Genomic DNA, 15,754 nt, shown 5'->3' with positions numbered 1-15,754 from the left:
CTATAGATTGTAGAAAGTCCAGGAATGAGTCAGATGTGGATGGGTATAGCTCTGAAATCCCCATAAAGTATATACTACGTGACCAATACTCACCATACAAGTCATATTGTTTCATTCTTTGGTTGATTTTTCTACACAGACTTCAGGGAAGGTGTTTTGTGTGCTTGGCTGTGAGAGCAACATTTTGGGTTGCAAAACTGCAGTGAGTGTGATACCCCAAAATGATCCCCAGGTGAATGCTACTCATGAGAAGCAATGTATTTCAGCATTCAGCTGCTGCTGCATGGGACCAATAGATCTCTAATCAGGAATAGTTTTGAGGAAGTTCTGACTCAGGCTTTGTTCATCACTGGTCTAGAGAAACACTGGGAGATCAATTCTGATTCCACGATCATCTAGAATTAACCTGATTATGTATAGTGCAACTTCAGAGCAGGGAGTTGAGAGTTGGGTACAGAGTGCCTTAAGATGTATTCTAGGGGGCAGCTAGGTGGCACAATGGATAAAAAACTGGCCCTGGATTCAGGAAGACCTGAGTTCAAATCTGGCCTCAGACACTTGACACTAGCTGTGTGACCCTGGGCAAGTCACTTAACCCTCATTGCCCCACCCCCCAAAAAAGATGTATTCTAGGTTCTTGGGCCTTTTCTAGAGTCAATATAATTAGGCCTAGAATGGCAACTTGGTTCCTCTTGTATAAAGGAGGGTCTTGGAGTCTTTAGAGGAACTTTAACCACTGTTTTCTCTTGTAGTAGGGAGGATGACCAGTTTTGGGGAGGAGAGGATTGTTATCATTGCCTGACTTTTGCCTTCCTTCTCTCTAATGCTGACTTACAGAATAAGCAAGATGACTTCCCTAAAGAACTGATGTTAAAAATGTCTCTTAGCTTCCTTGATAGGTGATCTTAAAATCTCAAATCATTTAATCAGTGAAAAATCTCTATAAGCTGCCATTGCAGGGTTTAGTTAAAGGCAGGTATATAAATAAGAATTTTTTTTACAAGCATTTAAACCCTTAGATTAACCTTGAGATTTCTCTATCATTGGTATTTTAAAAGACAATAGAAATCAACTGAAACTACTTTAATAAAAATTGATTTTCTTTGTGGCTGATTTAGAAACATTTGTATTTTATTGGTTGAGATGGCACACCATCCACCATAGAACAGATATTTTCTTATACCCTCAAGGTATTGTTTATAATATTTTGAAAAGTCTGGGAACTGCCTTTTGGCTACAAATCATAGGATTTGCCTGGATGGTTTTGTGGAGGCAGTCTGACCTACCAAAAAGCAATGCAAATCTGGAGGATTTTTGTGGTAGTATCCTTTGAACAATGAATAAATCATTTCAGGTTGTTGTCTAGTTTTAGTCTATTCTTGAAGTGGAAGAGTGGATATATTTAAAAACTTTGGGTTTTTAAGGAGTTATATATATATTTGTATTGTCTATACATATGTATATATGCACACACACATATATGTATATTTTCCCCCCTTTTAGACCTTAGCTGGATTTCTAAAGTACAAGTCAACCAGCCAGCTGTTTTAAGGCGTGCAGAACAAATCCAAACTCGAAGAACTGTGAAAAAGAATTGGCAAGTAAGTGTTGTTAAACATTCTCCCTTTTTTTGTCCTAAAAATCTTAGACTCTCCCTTTAAGGCTATAATATTGAATTTTACTTGATATTTTTTTTCTGAAGCTAAATATATATTTGTGTATACACACACACACACACACACACACACACACACACACACACACACACAGAGTTGTCCATGACTCATTAGCTAAGAAGCTAAGAGGAGTGTCCTGGAGACTTCAGAAGAACATGAACCAGTCTTCTTTCTTGTACCCTTGAGATCTTTGGTCTATGATGTTTGGTTCAGAGAAAATATGATTGAATTAGAGAAAGGTAGTATATTTTTACAAAGTAAATGTATTATTACTCTTGAGTGGCAAAGCTGCAAATGGTTTTGAACCATCTATATTATAGTCTATTTTCCCAATATATGCCTGTTAGCTGTTTTATATTTTGATCATATAGCAACAAATTCTGAATCTGGTCTGGTTACTGTTGTGGCTCTAAGGTATAAGAATAGACTTCCTTTAACCATCTTCATTTCATCTTAAGCATCTTAAGCACATGTGCTTGTTTTACCTGCTCTTTTCCACAAATAATTATTTTTATTTATTTATTTAATTTTTTGGGGTGAGGCAATTGGGGTTAAGTGACTTGCCCAGGGTCACACAGCTAGTAAGTGTTAAGTGTCTGAGGCCAGATTTGAACTCAGGTACTCCTGACTCCAGGGCCAGTGCTCTATCCACTGTGCCACCTAGCTGCCCCCCCCCCAAATAATTATTTTAATTCAGAGAGCTCAGTTTGATAGAATAATGAATAAATAGTGCATTGGTTAACCACTCCTATTGGGTGTTAGGCCTAGAGAATGTAGACTTAATTTCATGAGGTGTCCACAATATTTGGCCCTTAGGAAGTTTGTGATTGAGTCTTATGGGGTACCATTTCATACTTCAACTGAATAATGTTCCGTTTAAACTTCTTGAAGTGAAATTATTCCCCAGGAATTAGCCATAAAATATGAGTATTATTTTTAAAAGTCAAGATAGAATCAAATGGAAAACCCATGAAACATCTGTGTTCACCCATTTTTATTAGCACTTGTCATTTTAGGGGTCATAGAATTTTATATCTGAAAGGGACCTTAGAGATCATCCAGCACAACCTCCTCATTTTATGGATGAGGAAATGAGACTCAGAGCGGTTAAAAGACATGCCTCAAACCATGGTGGTAGTAATGACTGGTGGGTTTTGAAACTAGGTACTGACTCCAAATCCATCGCTTTCCCCTCCACCCCTGTTATACCCCGCAGACCTGGAAGCAAAGCATAGCATTAAAATAAGATTGAAGAAACTTTTATATTCACTGTAATCTCATATTTTACTGTGGTGATGGGGATGGAGAAGCCAAATAGGAATCATATAGACATAGTGCCTGGCACATAGTATTTGCTTAATAAAGGATTGATGATTGATTCAGTGGGGATGGGGAGGAGATAGGACACAGGAGACTATCTAGAAGAGGTTCCAGGATGAACTATATAGTCCAAATATTGAGGCCTAGGACTTACGTCTAGAGAGATGGCTAGATTTGGAATCTGGGGTACATGGGTTTGAATCCTGACTCTGAAACTCCTCAGTCAAACCAATTAACCAAATGAGAGGGTTAGACTAAATGATCCTCTAAGGTCCCTACAACTCTAAATCCATGATCCTATAACCCTTTGCTTTTATCTTAGTGTACTTTCATTTTATATGTTTGTTTCCCTTGGCTTTTAACTTTCAATGTTTTAAAGTTTAACTTGGAGTTGAACACTGTATAATACATCTGAATGTTCTTTTGAAGTGAAGACTTTGAATTTCAGCATTTATATTGGCTTATATGATTCATTACAAAATCATTATTACAAATTATTAAAAATTTGACTGAAAGTGCTTCTCTTTTTTTTACATGATTTTTTCCTCTTTTTCCTTATAACAGGCTGCTTGGCTCCTGAAAGCTGTTACTTTTATTGATCTCACTACCCTTTCAGGTGATGACACTTCATCAAATGTTCAGAGGCTTTGTTACAAAGCCAAGTATCCAATCCGGGAAGATCTTTTGAAAGCTTTGAATATGCAAGATAAAGGTAATGCCCTTAAAAGTATGTAGTTTATAATGAGTAAACATGAAGTTCAACTGAGTTTTATAAAATAAAATTAGAATAATGATAAATCCCTTTTCAGTACCCAGCGTGATGCAATGAAAGATCATTGGTTCTGGAATCAGATGCTTTAGATTCAAATCCCACATCTGACACTTAAAACCTCTATGACCTCGGGAAAGTTGCTTACTCTCAGCCCCAGTCTCTTCCTTTGTAAAAGAAGGAGATTGGATGAGATGGCCTCCCAAGTCCCTTCTATCTAGTTCTAGACCAATGTTATGTTCATCTACCCCGAGGCCAGAAATGTCTGTGCCCATGTTATTTGCCTATTTTAATATTCATTCCCAAACCACTGTGGGAAAAATTTCCAACACATACATCTAAACACAATGCCTGGCTGAGTTTCACTATTCTATTTCTTGAGCAAATAGTACTCATATAGAGAATGGAGCCATAGTTCTTCTTGCCACAGCCTCTTGTTTCTAGTAAAGTACAATAACAGAGGAAGTTTGATTTGGTGGATAGGAAAACTACCCTAAGAGTTGGGAAGACCTGGGTTCAAGTTCTTCCTTTCACATACACTGGCTATATGGGTAACTTCTTCGTATCCCAGGTAACCCTTTTTCAGATTATTGTAGTAGTTTGAGCATTGGAATTGGCATCAAGAGCTTGAATTCTATCTGAAACCTTATTATCTGTGTGACTTTGAGAAAGTAATTTAATCTCATTGGGCCTCAGTTACCTCCTCTGAAAAATGGGGGAACTGGACTAGATGATCCCTTTGTGAGCCGATGAATAGTTGCTGATCCACATCGGTAGGAGGTGTTTCCTCACTGGGTGTTACTTAGAAATCATAGCTATAGAGCCCAACTCTCAAAATCACAAGAGGATTTCTAGTGTAATGGATAGGGGCAGTGTAATTCTCCCCGAAACTCCAACTCAGTTGATGTAATCATAGGGTTTAGTCATAGATGATGACATTTTAATGTGATAACAGCATACCTACAAAAATATAGCCATACCAGGTGGTCCTTTTATGGCTCAATGGCCTCTAAGGTCCCTTCCAGATATAGGGCTATGATCCTGTGATGTGAAAATTAGTCTCCTAAGTTTATCAGAAGTGATACACTGTAATTGGCTGAAACTCAAAGCAGCCATGACTCTGAAGGCCATTAAAAGGCTGCATTTCTAGCTCATTGGGCAGTGCCAAGCTGGGAGTCAGAAGTGGAAGAACAGTGCCCTTGAGAAGGAATTGCTCTTGTGGAAGGAGAGGATTTCTCTCTCTTTCTTTTCTCTATATCCCTGATTGGTCATACTGCTTTTAGGCAGAGTCATTTGTATGATAAGATATAGTCTATCCTGTAGGGAGCTGAGATGAATACATGGACAGGAATATATACAGAGAGGGAGTCACTTGAGGTAGTTAGTGGTTTTGAAGAATGAGACCCCTGGCTGTAGAGGAGATAGTCAGCTATGAGAGGAGCTGGGAAGTTAGCTGAGCAACACATCCAGAGATGCTGCATACAAGGACAGCTGCATGATGATTCTATGGAGAAAGGACTATTGGGCTCTGCAGTACCAGGAGCTAACAATTGCCTTTACTCATGTGTGTCCTATATCTGTGTCTCACTACAAACCCACTCTTTCTATGGACATTGTGTGTATTTGTGGGAGAGTTCATCATAGATTTGTGTAGGAATGTCTTAGTAGCTGTTTTTACTATGCCATCTTAGTAAATGCTTTTGCTAAGAGCTAATCTTATCTACTGGCTGATTCTTTTGTAAGTAGGAATAGCCACTCACAGAGTTAATCCTAGAGCTTGAGTTATTTGCTCTTCCCTGGGGACCCAACCTGCCAACCCATTAGTGAGAGTCCAGAGTCACCCAGAGGGAACGTGAGGAGTTACATTGGAATCATAGAGCCATAAAACTCAGAAGTGGGCAGAAAGGAAAGACGGAAGGACCCATTTTACAGTTGGAAAAATGGAGGCAGACAGGTTAAGTGACATGCAAGAATTCAGATGTTCCTGACTCTAGGAGTAGTACCCTTTCTCCTTTGCTACCTAGCTATGTCTGATACTTTAAAAGTCATTTACCTATTTTATAGATGAGAACACACCTGTCCATAGAGGACAAATGACTTGCTCACAGATTTAAAACTAGTTGTGGCAGAGTCAGGACTAGAGATCTCAGTCTTATTCGTGGTCTGCTGCTCTTTGCCATACTGCCTTTTGATTTTAGGGACAATCTCTTCCAAAGAGGTTTGAGGTCACTGGGGAAATTTATATGCTCTCCAATTCCTGGATGTCTCTATTTCCTATTTCCATACAAATTAAGGCATTATGTGACTCTAAATTAATGAGGCTGATTCTGTAGCCACATGAGAATCTGTTTTATTATTTTATGAAGGAAGAATAAGGCATTTATTAAATTCTATGTGCCAGTTAATATGCTAAGCACTGGAAATAGAAATCCAAGCAAGCTGGTTCTTACCCTCAGGGAGCTTATATTCTAATGGGGAAAAGAATAGATAAAAGATAACCCAAAAATGAGTGGGGAGAGGGGGGAGAGATGTAGACTCATGGTTTGGAAATGGCTAGAAAATGAAATAATAAGCCATATATAAAGTATTTTTTCCAAAGACCGAGTTCACAATAAACTTTTAAGGGTAAAATACCAATGGGAAATATTTGGTCATTTTATATGCCAGCTCTTTAAATGATATTGAGCTATATTTTTCCCATGGGTTATATGAAGGACTTTTAAAGGGTCCATAAAGTCAGAGAATCCCTTTAAGCCAGGGACTCTTATACTTTTTTGTATTGGTGTCACAGATCCATTGAGGAGTGAAACTAAGGGACTTCTCAGAATAATGTTTTTGAATGTACAACATAAAACACATGGGATTAAAAAGGAAGCCAATTAAATTAATAGTTAACAAAATATTAAATAACAAGTTCATAGACCCCCAAGTCAAAAACCCTATTCTAAGAGACCCTAGCATTTACTTAACCATTTCACGTGATGTTGACAACAGTAAGGTCACAAATTCAGAGAATGAGAGCTTGAAGGGGTTTCGGAGGGAAGTTCCTTACCCAAGGTTTCACAGGTAGCTAGAATAAAATTGATGTAGATTTTCATTCCAATAGTAGAAATGTTTCTTGACTTCATAAAGCCTTATCATAATGGGTAGCATGGGAAATTTTGAACTATTATGAGCCAGCTGTAATTTATGGAGACCTAGGACTTTTGAAAACTTGATTGTCATAGTGCTTTTATGACAATATCATCACCTTATAAGTGTAAAGTCTGAGGATAGAATGGAATAAATTAGCTACATATAAGGCTATAAATAATTTAAAAATGTTTTTTGGTGGGACAATGAGGGTTAAGTGACTTGCCCAGGGTCACACAGCCAGTAAGTGTCAAGTGTCTGAAGCTGGATTTGAACTCAAGTCCTCCTGAATCCAGGGCCGTGCTCTATCCACTGCACCACTTAGCTGCCCCCATATTTTTTTATTATTTAATTAAGACCAGGGTCCATTGCTTTAGATTTTCCAGGGGGTATTCATCATCATGATGAATTATTGTTATGATTTCCATCATAACACAAACTTGTTTCCAGTTCCAAATTCCTTCCAAGCTTCAGTTGGGAATCAACAAAGTGCCATTCTGATGTTCAAACTTCAAAGAGATTATTTTACATTTATTCCACTTACATTTCAATTTATTAGATTTGGCTCAACATTATAGCCTGTCAAAATGTTTTTGGATGCTGACTGTCATTCAGCCTGCTCACTATGTCTGCCAGCTTTCTGTCATTTGCAAATTTGATAAGCATGCCATCTATGACTTTATCACAGTGATTGATAAAAATGTTAACTGGAAAAAGGCCAAGCACAGAACCCTGGGGTTTGCAGGAGAGGTACTCTACTGGAGGCATCTTTCATAATTGACATCAAACCATTAATTTCTACTTTTAGGGGCTGGTCATTTAGTGAATTCCAAATCAATCTAATTGTATAACCCTGCAGCCTGCATTTCTCCATAGTGTCTTTAAGAATGGCATATAGGATTTTTAAAAATGCTTTGCTAAAATCTATGTAAGTTCTATCTACATCATTCTCCTGTTTTATTAGTCACTTCATGAAAAGAAATAAGCTTAGTCTGGTTTAGACCTATTATTCTGGATGATGTCATTGACTTCTTGCCATCCCTGTTTCTTTTTCTTATATGTTTATTGTCCCAGAATATTGCCAGGAATTGAATGGAAGCTTATTGCACTATAGTTTTTAGCCTCCACTCTTAGAAAAAATCAGGACATTTGCCTTTTCCCAATCCTGTGGTACCTCTCATTCTCCATGATCTTTCAGAAATCTATGAGAGTGGCTCAGCAATCACATCTGCCAGTGCATATCTTTCAATATCCTGGGAAATAATTAACTTAATCCTGGCAACTTTAACTTATCAATGCAGCTAATTGGAGTCAGGAAGACCTGAGTTCCAATCTGACCTCAGACACTTAATAGCTGTGTAACCAAGGGCAACTCATTTAACTGTGTTTGCCTCAGTTTCCTCATCTGTCAAATTAGCTGAAGAAGGAAATGTTAAAACACTCCAGTATCTTTGCCAAGAAAACCCCAAAAGGGGTCATGAAGAGTCAGACATGACTAAAAAGATTGAACAACAACAACAACTTGAATTCTTCAAAGACTTATAATTTATGATTTTCTACTTAAAGCATTAGTCATATTGCTGAAAATTTTTCAAGGACAACCTTTGCATCATTAAAAGTATTTCTCAATTTTCCAAAGGCAAACCAGCTTGCTCATTCCCTTCTGTTCAATTCTGGGCTTAGTTCATTTTCCACTAGTGATATACTGATGGACATCTGCACACGGGAAATTTTTTATTCATTTAACTTTTTTAGTGTGGAGGGGTAGACTGAACTCTCATGAGTGAGAGTCTCATTAGGACACTCTTCAGTCTTAGAGGGCTTTACACTCCTGTTTGCAGTTAATGTTATACTGATTACATCTGGAGGACTTTACCATTTATAGCAGGGAGTCTCATCCTTTTCTGTATCATGGACCCCTTTGGAAGTCTGGTGAAACCTATGGATTCCTCAGTATATGTTGTTAAATATATAAGATAAAATATATGAAATTACAAAGAGAGTTAGGTAACAGAATGGATAGAGTGCTGGACCTGGAGTAAAGGAGGACTTGAATTCAAATCCAGCCTCAGACACTTACCAGCTATGTCACACTGGGTGAATCACTTAACCTCTGTTTACTTCAGTTTCCTCAACTGTAAAAAGGAGGTAATAATAGCACCTATTTGCTAGGGGTGAGGATATGGGGTTTTTGTAAAGTTCCTGGCACATATTAGATGCTTAATAAATACTTCTTTCCTTCCATCTTTCCTAGAAAAGAAACCAATTATATATTGAAATGAAGATATAATTTTTCCCCCATCAAATTTCATGGATGCAAGGGGTCTAGGTTAAGAACCCTTGTTCTATGGGAAATTCCTCTTACATTTGGCCTTTCTATGGCATCCTCTGTAATGGTGGCAAATAGTTTGGCAAGCATACATCTTTCTGATTTTTACATCTTTGGATAGTAAGCATCAATAGGTTATCATGCAAAGTTGTCTGTATTACATATTTAAGGGGTACTTGTATGATTTTGTTTTCAATATGTATGTGGGAAAATGGATTGGAAGAGAACTTCTAAAGTAGAATTTTGTTTTAACTAATAAAATGCTTCTTTAGCACTTGAATAGAGTATTGGGATTAGGAGTCAGGAAGACCTGAATTCAAATTCAGCCTGGCTATGCCACCCTTGACAACTCACTTAACCTCTGTCTCAGTTTTCTCACTTCTACTTCCCAGGAATATTGTGAGGATCAAATGAGATAATATTTGTAAAGTGCTTAGCACAATGCCTGATCTATAGTAGGCATTTAATAAATGCTTATTTTCATTCATCCTATCCTTCCAATCATCTGTATGATTGTGGAAACATAATCTATAGAATATTGTTTGTAAAAGCCTTCCTGTTTGCAAGAAGGTCACCAGGGAAATAATTGATTTGTGTGCCAGCATCTGTTGTAGAGAACAGGGAGATATTTTCTGCAAGGAACTTGATAAAAGCCTTTCCATCAAATACTTGGTGACTTCAGTGCACAGGTGGATATAAAGGAGGATAGTGAAAAATCTATATGTCATGAACACTTTCCTTGAGAAGTAGGTTAGGAGACTCAATATGAAAAAAATTAAATAGCATCATTAAAAATGAATTTTTTTTTTGGTCAGTCAGCAAGCATTTAATAAGGGCCTGTTGTGTGCATTATGCTAAGCACAGAGGATCCAAAGAAAGGCAAAAGCAAACAAATAAACAAGCAAACCCCAGTAAGGAAAAAAAAAGTGGTTGTAAGTATGGAAATCATTTCCAAATACATTTTTGGTGTGCAGTCAGACCAGATAAAAAATCATTATCAATTTAGAAGAAATAATTAATATGAGAAGATAGAGTATATAGTTGAGGCAACTCCATCCAGACCTATTTAGACAAGTTCATGATGCTGAAAAAAAGACAACATATATTAAGACAGACTTGGACACAGACTATAACCATTTACTGAGGAAGCTTAACCGGGGTTTATCAATTATTACAATAAAGAGAACAAATGAGACTAAAAACTACCTCATTAAGCCAATACTTGATGTCCTCATTGAGCAGATATATGAAAGCCAAGGGTGACACTGGTTTAGACTATAAATTCATTTTTAAGATCTTGTGGAGTAAAGTAGTAGAAAAATATGAGTAGAGTAGCTTCAAAAGATAGAATGGAATCCATGAAAGAAAGAAAAATTTATAGAAAGCTTGTTGAGACACTCATCTAAGTAAAATCTTGAAGGTGTGTAAGGACAAAACTAGAAAAGGGATACTATACAAAAAAAAGTTCCTTACAGATTTTTATAACAGTTTTTTCTTTTTGTTATCACCGACAGTGAAGGTAACTTATTAATACTCTAACATCATAGACTTGTATGAGGAAATAAAAGTAGATAAGGACATTTTTTTTCTTTAAAAATCAAAGATGGAAGTTAGAGTAGACACAATATAGAGTCTTTGCACATGGAATGACAATTTTGAGGGTATTGAAGGACTATTTTAAAATGTAACTGAGAGAAGGTAGGATACCTAGACCCCACTGAAGTGGCTGGTCAGGGAGAGCTACTACTGGACCAGGTTATCCCCTTCACTCTCTAGAATTCCTGGGCCACCTAGACCCCATGGGGTGGTCAGGCAGAAGAAGTCAGCAGTGGACTGGATTCTCTAACTCCTTCCCTTTCTTCCTCCTGTGAGCTCCTGAGCCACAGAGACTTCAGCCATGGGAGCTGGGTGGGAAGAATTACATAGTTGTGCAGACCAGTTGGATAATTAAGTCATCAAATGCTACATTTATGGTCAAATGGAGCACTAATAGCCCATACCATCTTCTCCACTGCTGCATCAGAAGGTCCTCTGGGGCAGGGCTTCTTAAAATTTTTCCTCTCATGATCCCTTTTTGCCCAAGAAATTTTTATGTGACTCTAGTTATATAGGTATATAAAATAGGCATACATAACTGGTTCCAAATTTTTTGCGACCACCACATTCAGTTATGTGACCCACAGCTTAAGAAGCTTTCCTTTAGGTCTTACCATCTGCCCCGGTACATCTGTTTTGTTTACATCTTCTCTCAATCCATATCCTTTTCAAATCTATGTTTGTCGATGAATTCCCCATGCATCCACATTGATCTTGAGGCGGCTACAGTTTCTCCTCATCAGTATCATTTTTGCTTGTCTTTTCATATTTTCATTCTTTTTTTTTTTTTTTTTTGGTGTGGGGCAATGAGGGTTAAGTGACTTGTCCAAAGTAACACAGCTAGTCATTGTCAAGTATCTGAGGCCGGATTTGAAATCAGGTCCTCCTGAATCCAGGGCTGGCACTTTATCCACTTCACCACCTAGCTGCCCCCTCATAATTTCATTCTTGAGAATTTTCTATCTCTCTTGGACCTATTTTCCTTATGAAAGCTAAGATGAAATAATCACTTGCTCCCAAGGTTTTTTTCACATCTATTTTAGCAACTGGTAATACTTAGTCAGATTCAAGTCCAGAATAACAGTTTTGTCACTTCTGCTTTTTGAAGGATGAAACTCATTCAGGCAGGTCACAGATTTATCAGCTGCTCTGATTTTGCCAGAGAAAACATGTCAATGGAGGTGTCTCTGTCATTACAGTATCATACTTCCCTTCCAGCTTGGAAATTGTTTTCTCAAATTCCTCATATATTTTCTCTTTTTTTCCCCCCATGTAATTCCTTGTAATAATATTGCTCCCAATTTTACCCATCTACATCCTCACTCAAATGTTTTCCACTAAGTTTTTCTCCTTTTGCTCCTCACATGATTTGCTTTGCTCACATGACTGTATATTCTGACATCACATTTGTCCTTGAGGAAATTTTGGAAGGAGAGGTCCTAAATTTGTAGAATATGTTCATTAAATTTACAAATCTTGACTTTTTCCTTTTTAGGCATCACCACAGCAGCCGTTTGTGTTTATCCTGCTCGTGTGTGTGATGCTGTAAAGGCATTGAAAGATGCAGGCTGTGACATTCCAGTGGCTTCAGGTATGATTTTATACACACACACACACACACACACACACACACACACACACACGTGTATATCTATGTATTTATGTCTGTAGGTACTCTGACACACAAAACTTAGATGCATCTATATAACTATGGTGGAAGGCAGCATAAAATAATGGTTAGAAGGCTGTCCTGAAAATAATCCACATCAATAGAAGTAGGTTCCATGGTTTGAGTTCCTTACACTGATGGAATCACAATCCTTCCCCTTCCCCACAAATCAAACTATAGAAACTGTTATTTGCCTGATATGTTCAAGGATGTCTTGATACAGTGTGACATAGTATTTGTTATTTGGGCTGTGTTTCTTAGATGGCATTGTTTCATACAAAATTGAAAAAGTTTTAAAGACTTATATGTATCCGTTTAATGTGTAATTGAAAGGTCAGTCCAAATTGTTGTCAAGTTTGAATTCTGTATGATGCTAGGCTCTGGTTGAGCCTATACTTCTACATTGTGTGAGATGAGCCAGGCATCTGGTTATTCTATGAAGAGTTATCACAACATGAGTAATTAACAGTGTTTATATAGTACTGCTTTTCCTATGAGGGTTCCCAAGGCACCCTGCAACTAAGGGCCCATTTCTCTTTTTGTTATATACCCTTGTGAAACTGAATTTCTTGGAAACCTGACTCAGAGCTCTTCATTCAGCCCAGCTTCCTTAGAATCTGGTGCAAGGTGAGAAATAAGCTACCTATTGAGGAATTCTTTCCTTTCTTCATGGAAAAAGCACACTTTGCTCTAAGGTAGCAAGCCAAAGTTATTTAGTGCTTTGAAGTAAACACCATGAATTACCTTTGAAAGTAGTGGAAATAACAGGAGAACTAAAAATGCACAGAAGACCCTAGGTTCCCTCCGCCCCCTGCCCAGACTGATTTGAATTTTACATGTTCTCTGCACTTTTGCAACACACTTTTTTGATGTATACATTAGAAGTACTTTGTATCTTCCCACATAGCTGCATTTATTCACATATTCCCCTTTTTTATTTCCTACTCCTTCCACAATTTTGAGTCAATATGTGATTCATTTTTTTCTCCCGCATAATTTCTTTTTCTTCTGCATCTTGTATCTGCTTGGCAGGCTGCTGTGATTATTAGCGGCTGCAATGGCAATAGCATTTCTTTGTTTCATAAGGCCAAGTTGAAGAGGTGTGAGGCAGGAAATATAGTCATATGAGGCTGGTCAACTTTACTCAGGATAAGAGCCCAAATGAGTTATTAACCATGGATTTAGATAATTACTCCGAAAAGAGGACAAGGAACACATTTTTTTGCTATGGAAATGTTTTCTCTACTACTATTTGGTTAGAACATTTCTATGCATTGTAGAAAAATTTAAGACTTTTCAATAGATATTTAGAATCAATAAAATATCAAATGAAGATTTTTTTTTCTTTCACATTTACCTCAAGGACTACATGTATATGAAAAATTGAAAAATCACATATGTATATATGTACATATATGTGTATATGTGTGTGTGTATATATGTATCTTGAATGATGGTTTAACCATGTTGTAGCAAAATATTTTTTTTGTAGCAACATATTAATCTTTCTCTGCTAAATATAGTTGTAAAATTTCTTTGCGAAGAGATAGATATGTTAACTTTTTTGTTTGTTTTTTTCCCCCCCTTTAATAGTGGCCACTGGTTTTCCAGCTGGGCAGACTCATTTGAAAACTCGATTGGAAGAGATCAGATTGGCTGTTGAAGATGGTGCTAAAGAAATTGATGTGGTAATTAATAGATCTCTGGTGCTCACAGGTCAATGGGAAGGTAAGTGTACATGCTCACCTAAGTTGAGAGTCACAAATTTGCCTCCTTGACTTAGGTGAGGTTTCTGGTGAAAGGCAATATGGTGTCATGGAAAGAGACAGGACTAATAATGAGAATTTCTAGGTTTTATCTTCGTTTCTGCCACTTAGTGCAAATCAGTGGACTCTTCTCTGTCAGTTTCCTCATCATTAAAGTGGGGATAATAATCCTTGCCTACCTCATAGAGTTGTAAAGATTAAATGTTGTCAAGTATGTGAATATATTCTAAAAAATTGTATTTAATAATATATCGCTGTTTTAAATGATCACCACTATCTTTTTCTTAGAGAGAGAACCTATCTCCCAAATATTACTTTACAGTGTAGCATTTTTTAAAAATTGATACATTTTACAGGACAATAATTTCTAAAGCCACATACCCCAAAAGTTTTTGTGTAGTTTTGAGCTTTAATAACAAAGCTTAAAATTGCACTACAACTTTTGGCATATCTTGTAAAAATCCCTTCCCCTCCCCTGCCCAGAGGACTATGATTCGTAATAAAGAATACAAAAAAGGAAAAATTAAGTGAACAAAATCAACCAGTATGTCAAGTGAGTCTGAATAATTGCTTGATGACTATGCAATGTTTCATACCTGTAGTCCCTCATCTATACAAAGAAGGGAAAGAGGTGCCTTTTTACAACTTTTCCACAGTAAACCTTCTTGGTTGTTATAATTACACAGTTCTGCTTATTTTACTCTGCATCAATAGAGCTATTCCCATGTTTCTCTGAATTCTTCATGTTTCTTTTTTTTATAATAGTATTTTTCCCAATTACATGTCAAGGCAATTTTTAGCATTTATTTTACAAGATTTTGAGTTCCAAATTTTTCTCCTTCCCTACTTTTCCTCCTTCCAAAAGTAGTAGGCAATTTCATATTGTTTATGCATGTGTTATCATGTAAAATATATTTCTATTTTAATTATAGTTGTGAGAGAAGAAACAGATCAAGAGAAAAAAACACAAAGAAGAATATGTTTTGATCTGCATTCAGGCTCTTTATCTGGATGTGGATAGCATTTTCCTTTGTTAATCCTTTGTATTTTTCTTGGATCATTGTGATGCTGAGAAGAACTGAGTCATTCATAGTTGATCATCACATAATGTTTCTGAGAGTGTGTACAATGTTTTCCTGGTTCTGCTCATTTCACTTTATATTGTTTTGTACAACTCTTTCCAGGGTTTTCTAAAATCTGCCTGCTCATCATTTCTTATTGCATAACAGTATTCCATTACATTCATATGCCATAGCTTGTTTGGCCATTCTCCAATTGATGGAACTCCTTTCAGTTTCTAATATATTGCCACCACAAAAAAGGGTTGCTACAAAAATTTCCCCTTTTTTATGATCTCTTTGTGATATAGACCTATTAGTAGTATTGCTGGATCAAAGTTTGGTAGCTCTATGGGCATAGCTCCAAATTGCTCTCCAGAATGGCTGGATAAGTTCACAGCTCCATCAATGTTCATTGTTTCTTATGGCAAAACCAACA

The 15,754-nt window shown here is 37.0% G+C and overlaps 1 protein-coding gene across 1 annotated transcript in view; it reads left to right on the top strand.

Moving 5' to 3' along the window:
- The window catches only part of DERA (deoxyribose-phosphate aldolase), a 144,132-nt gene that overhangs the window by 38,465 nt on the left and 89,913 nt on the right, over window positions 1-15,754 (top strand). Inside the window, exons 2-5 of the mRNA XM_043967058.1 lie at window positions 1,504-1,601; window positions 3,561-3,708; window positions 12,318-12,413; window positions 14,085-14,219. Coding sequence (XP_043822993.1) covers window positions 1,504-1,601; window positions 3,561-3,708; window positions 12,318-12,413; window positions 14,085-14,219 — 477 coding nt within the window. The remainder of the gene's footprint in view (window positions 1-1,503; window positions 1,602-3,560; window positions 3,709-12,317; window positions 12,414-14,084; window positions 14,220-15,754) is intronic.

This window comes from Dromiciops gliroides, chromosome 5, assembly GCF_019393635.1.
Source record: "Dromiciops gliroides isolate mDroGli1 chromosome 5, mDroGli1.pri, whole genome shotgun sequence".
Classification (NCBI taxonomy): Eukaryota; Metazoa; Chordata; class Mammalia; order Microbiotheria; family Microbiotheriidae; genus Dromiciops; species Dromiciops gliroides.
Note: the sequence above shows the minus strand (reverse complement) of the source record. Positions and strands in the feature narration are given on the sequence as shown.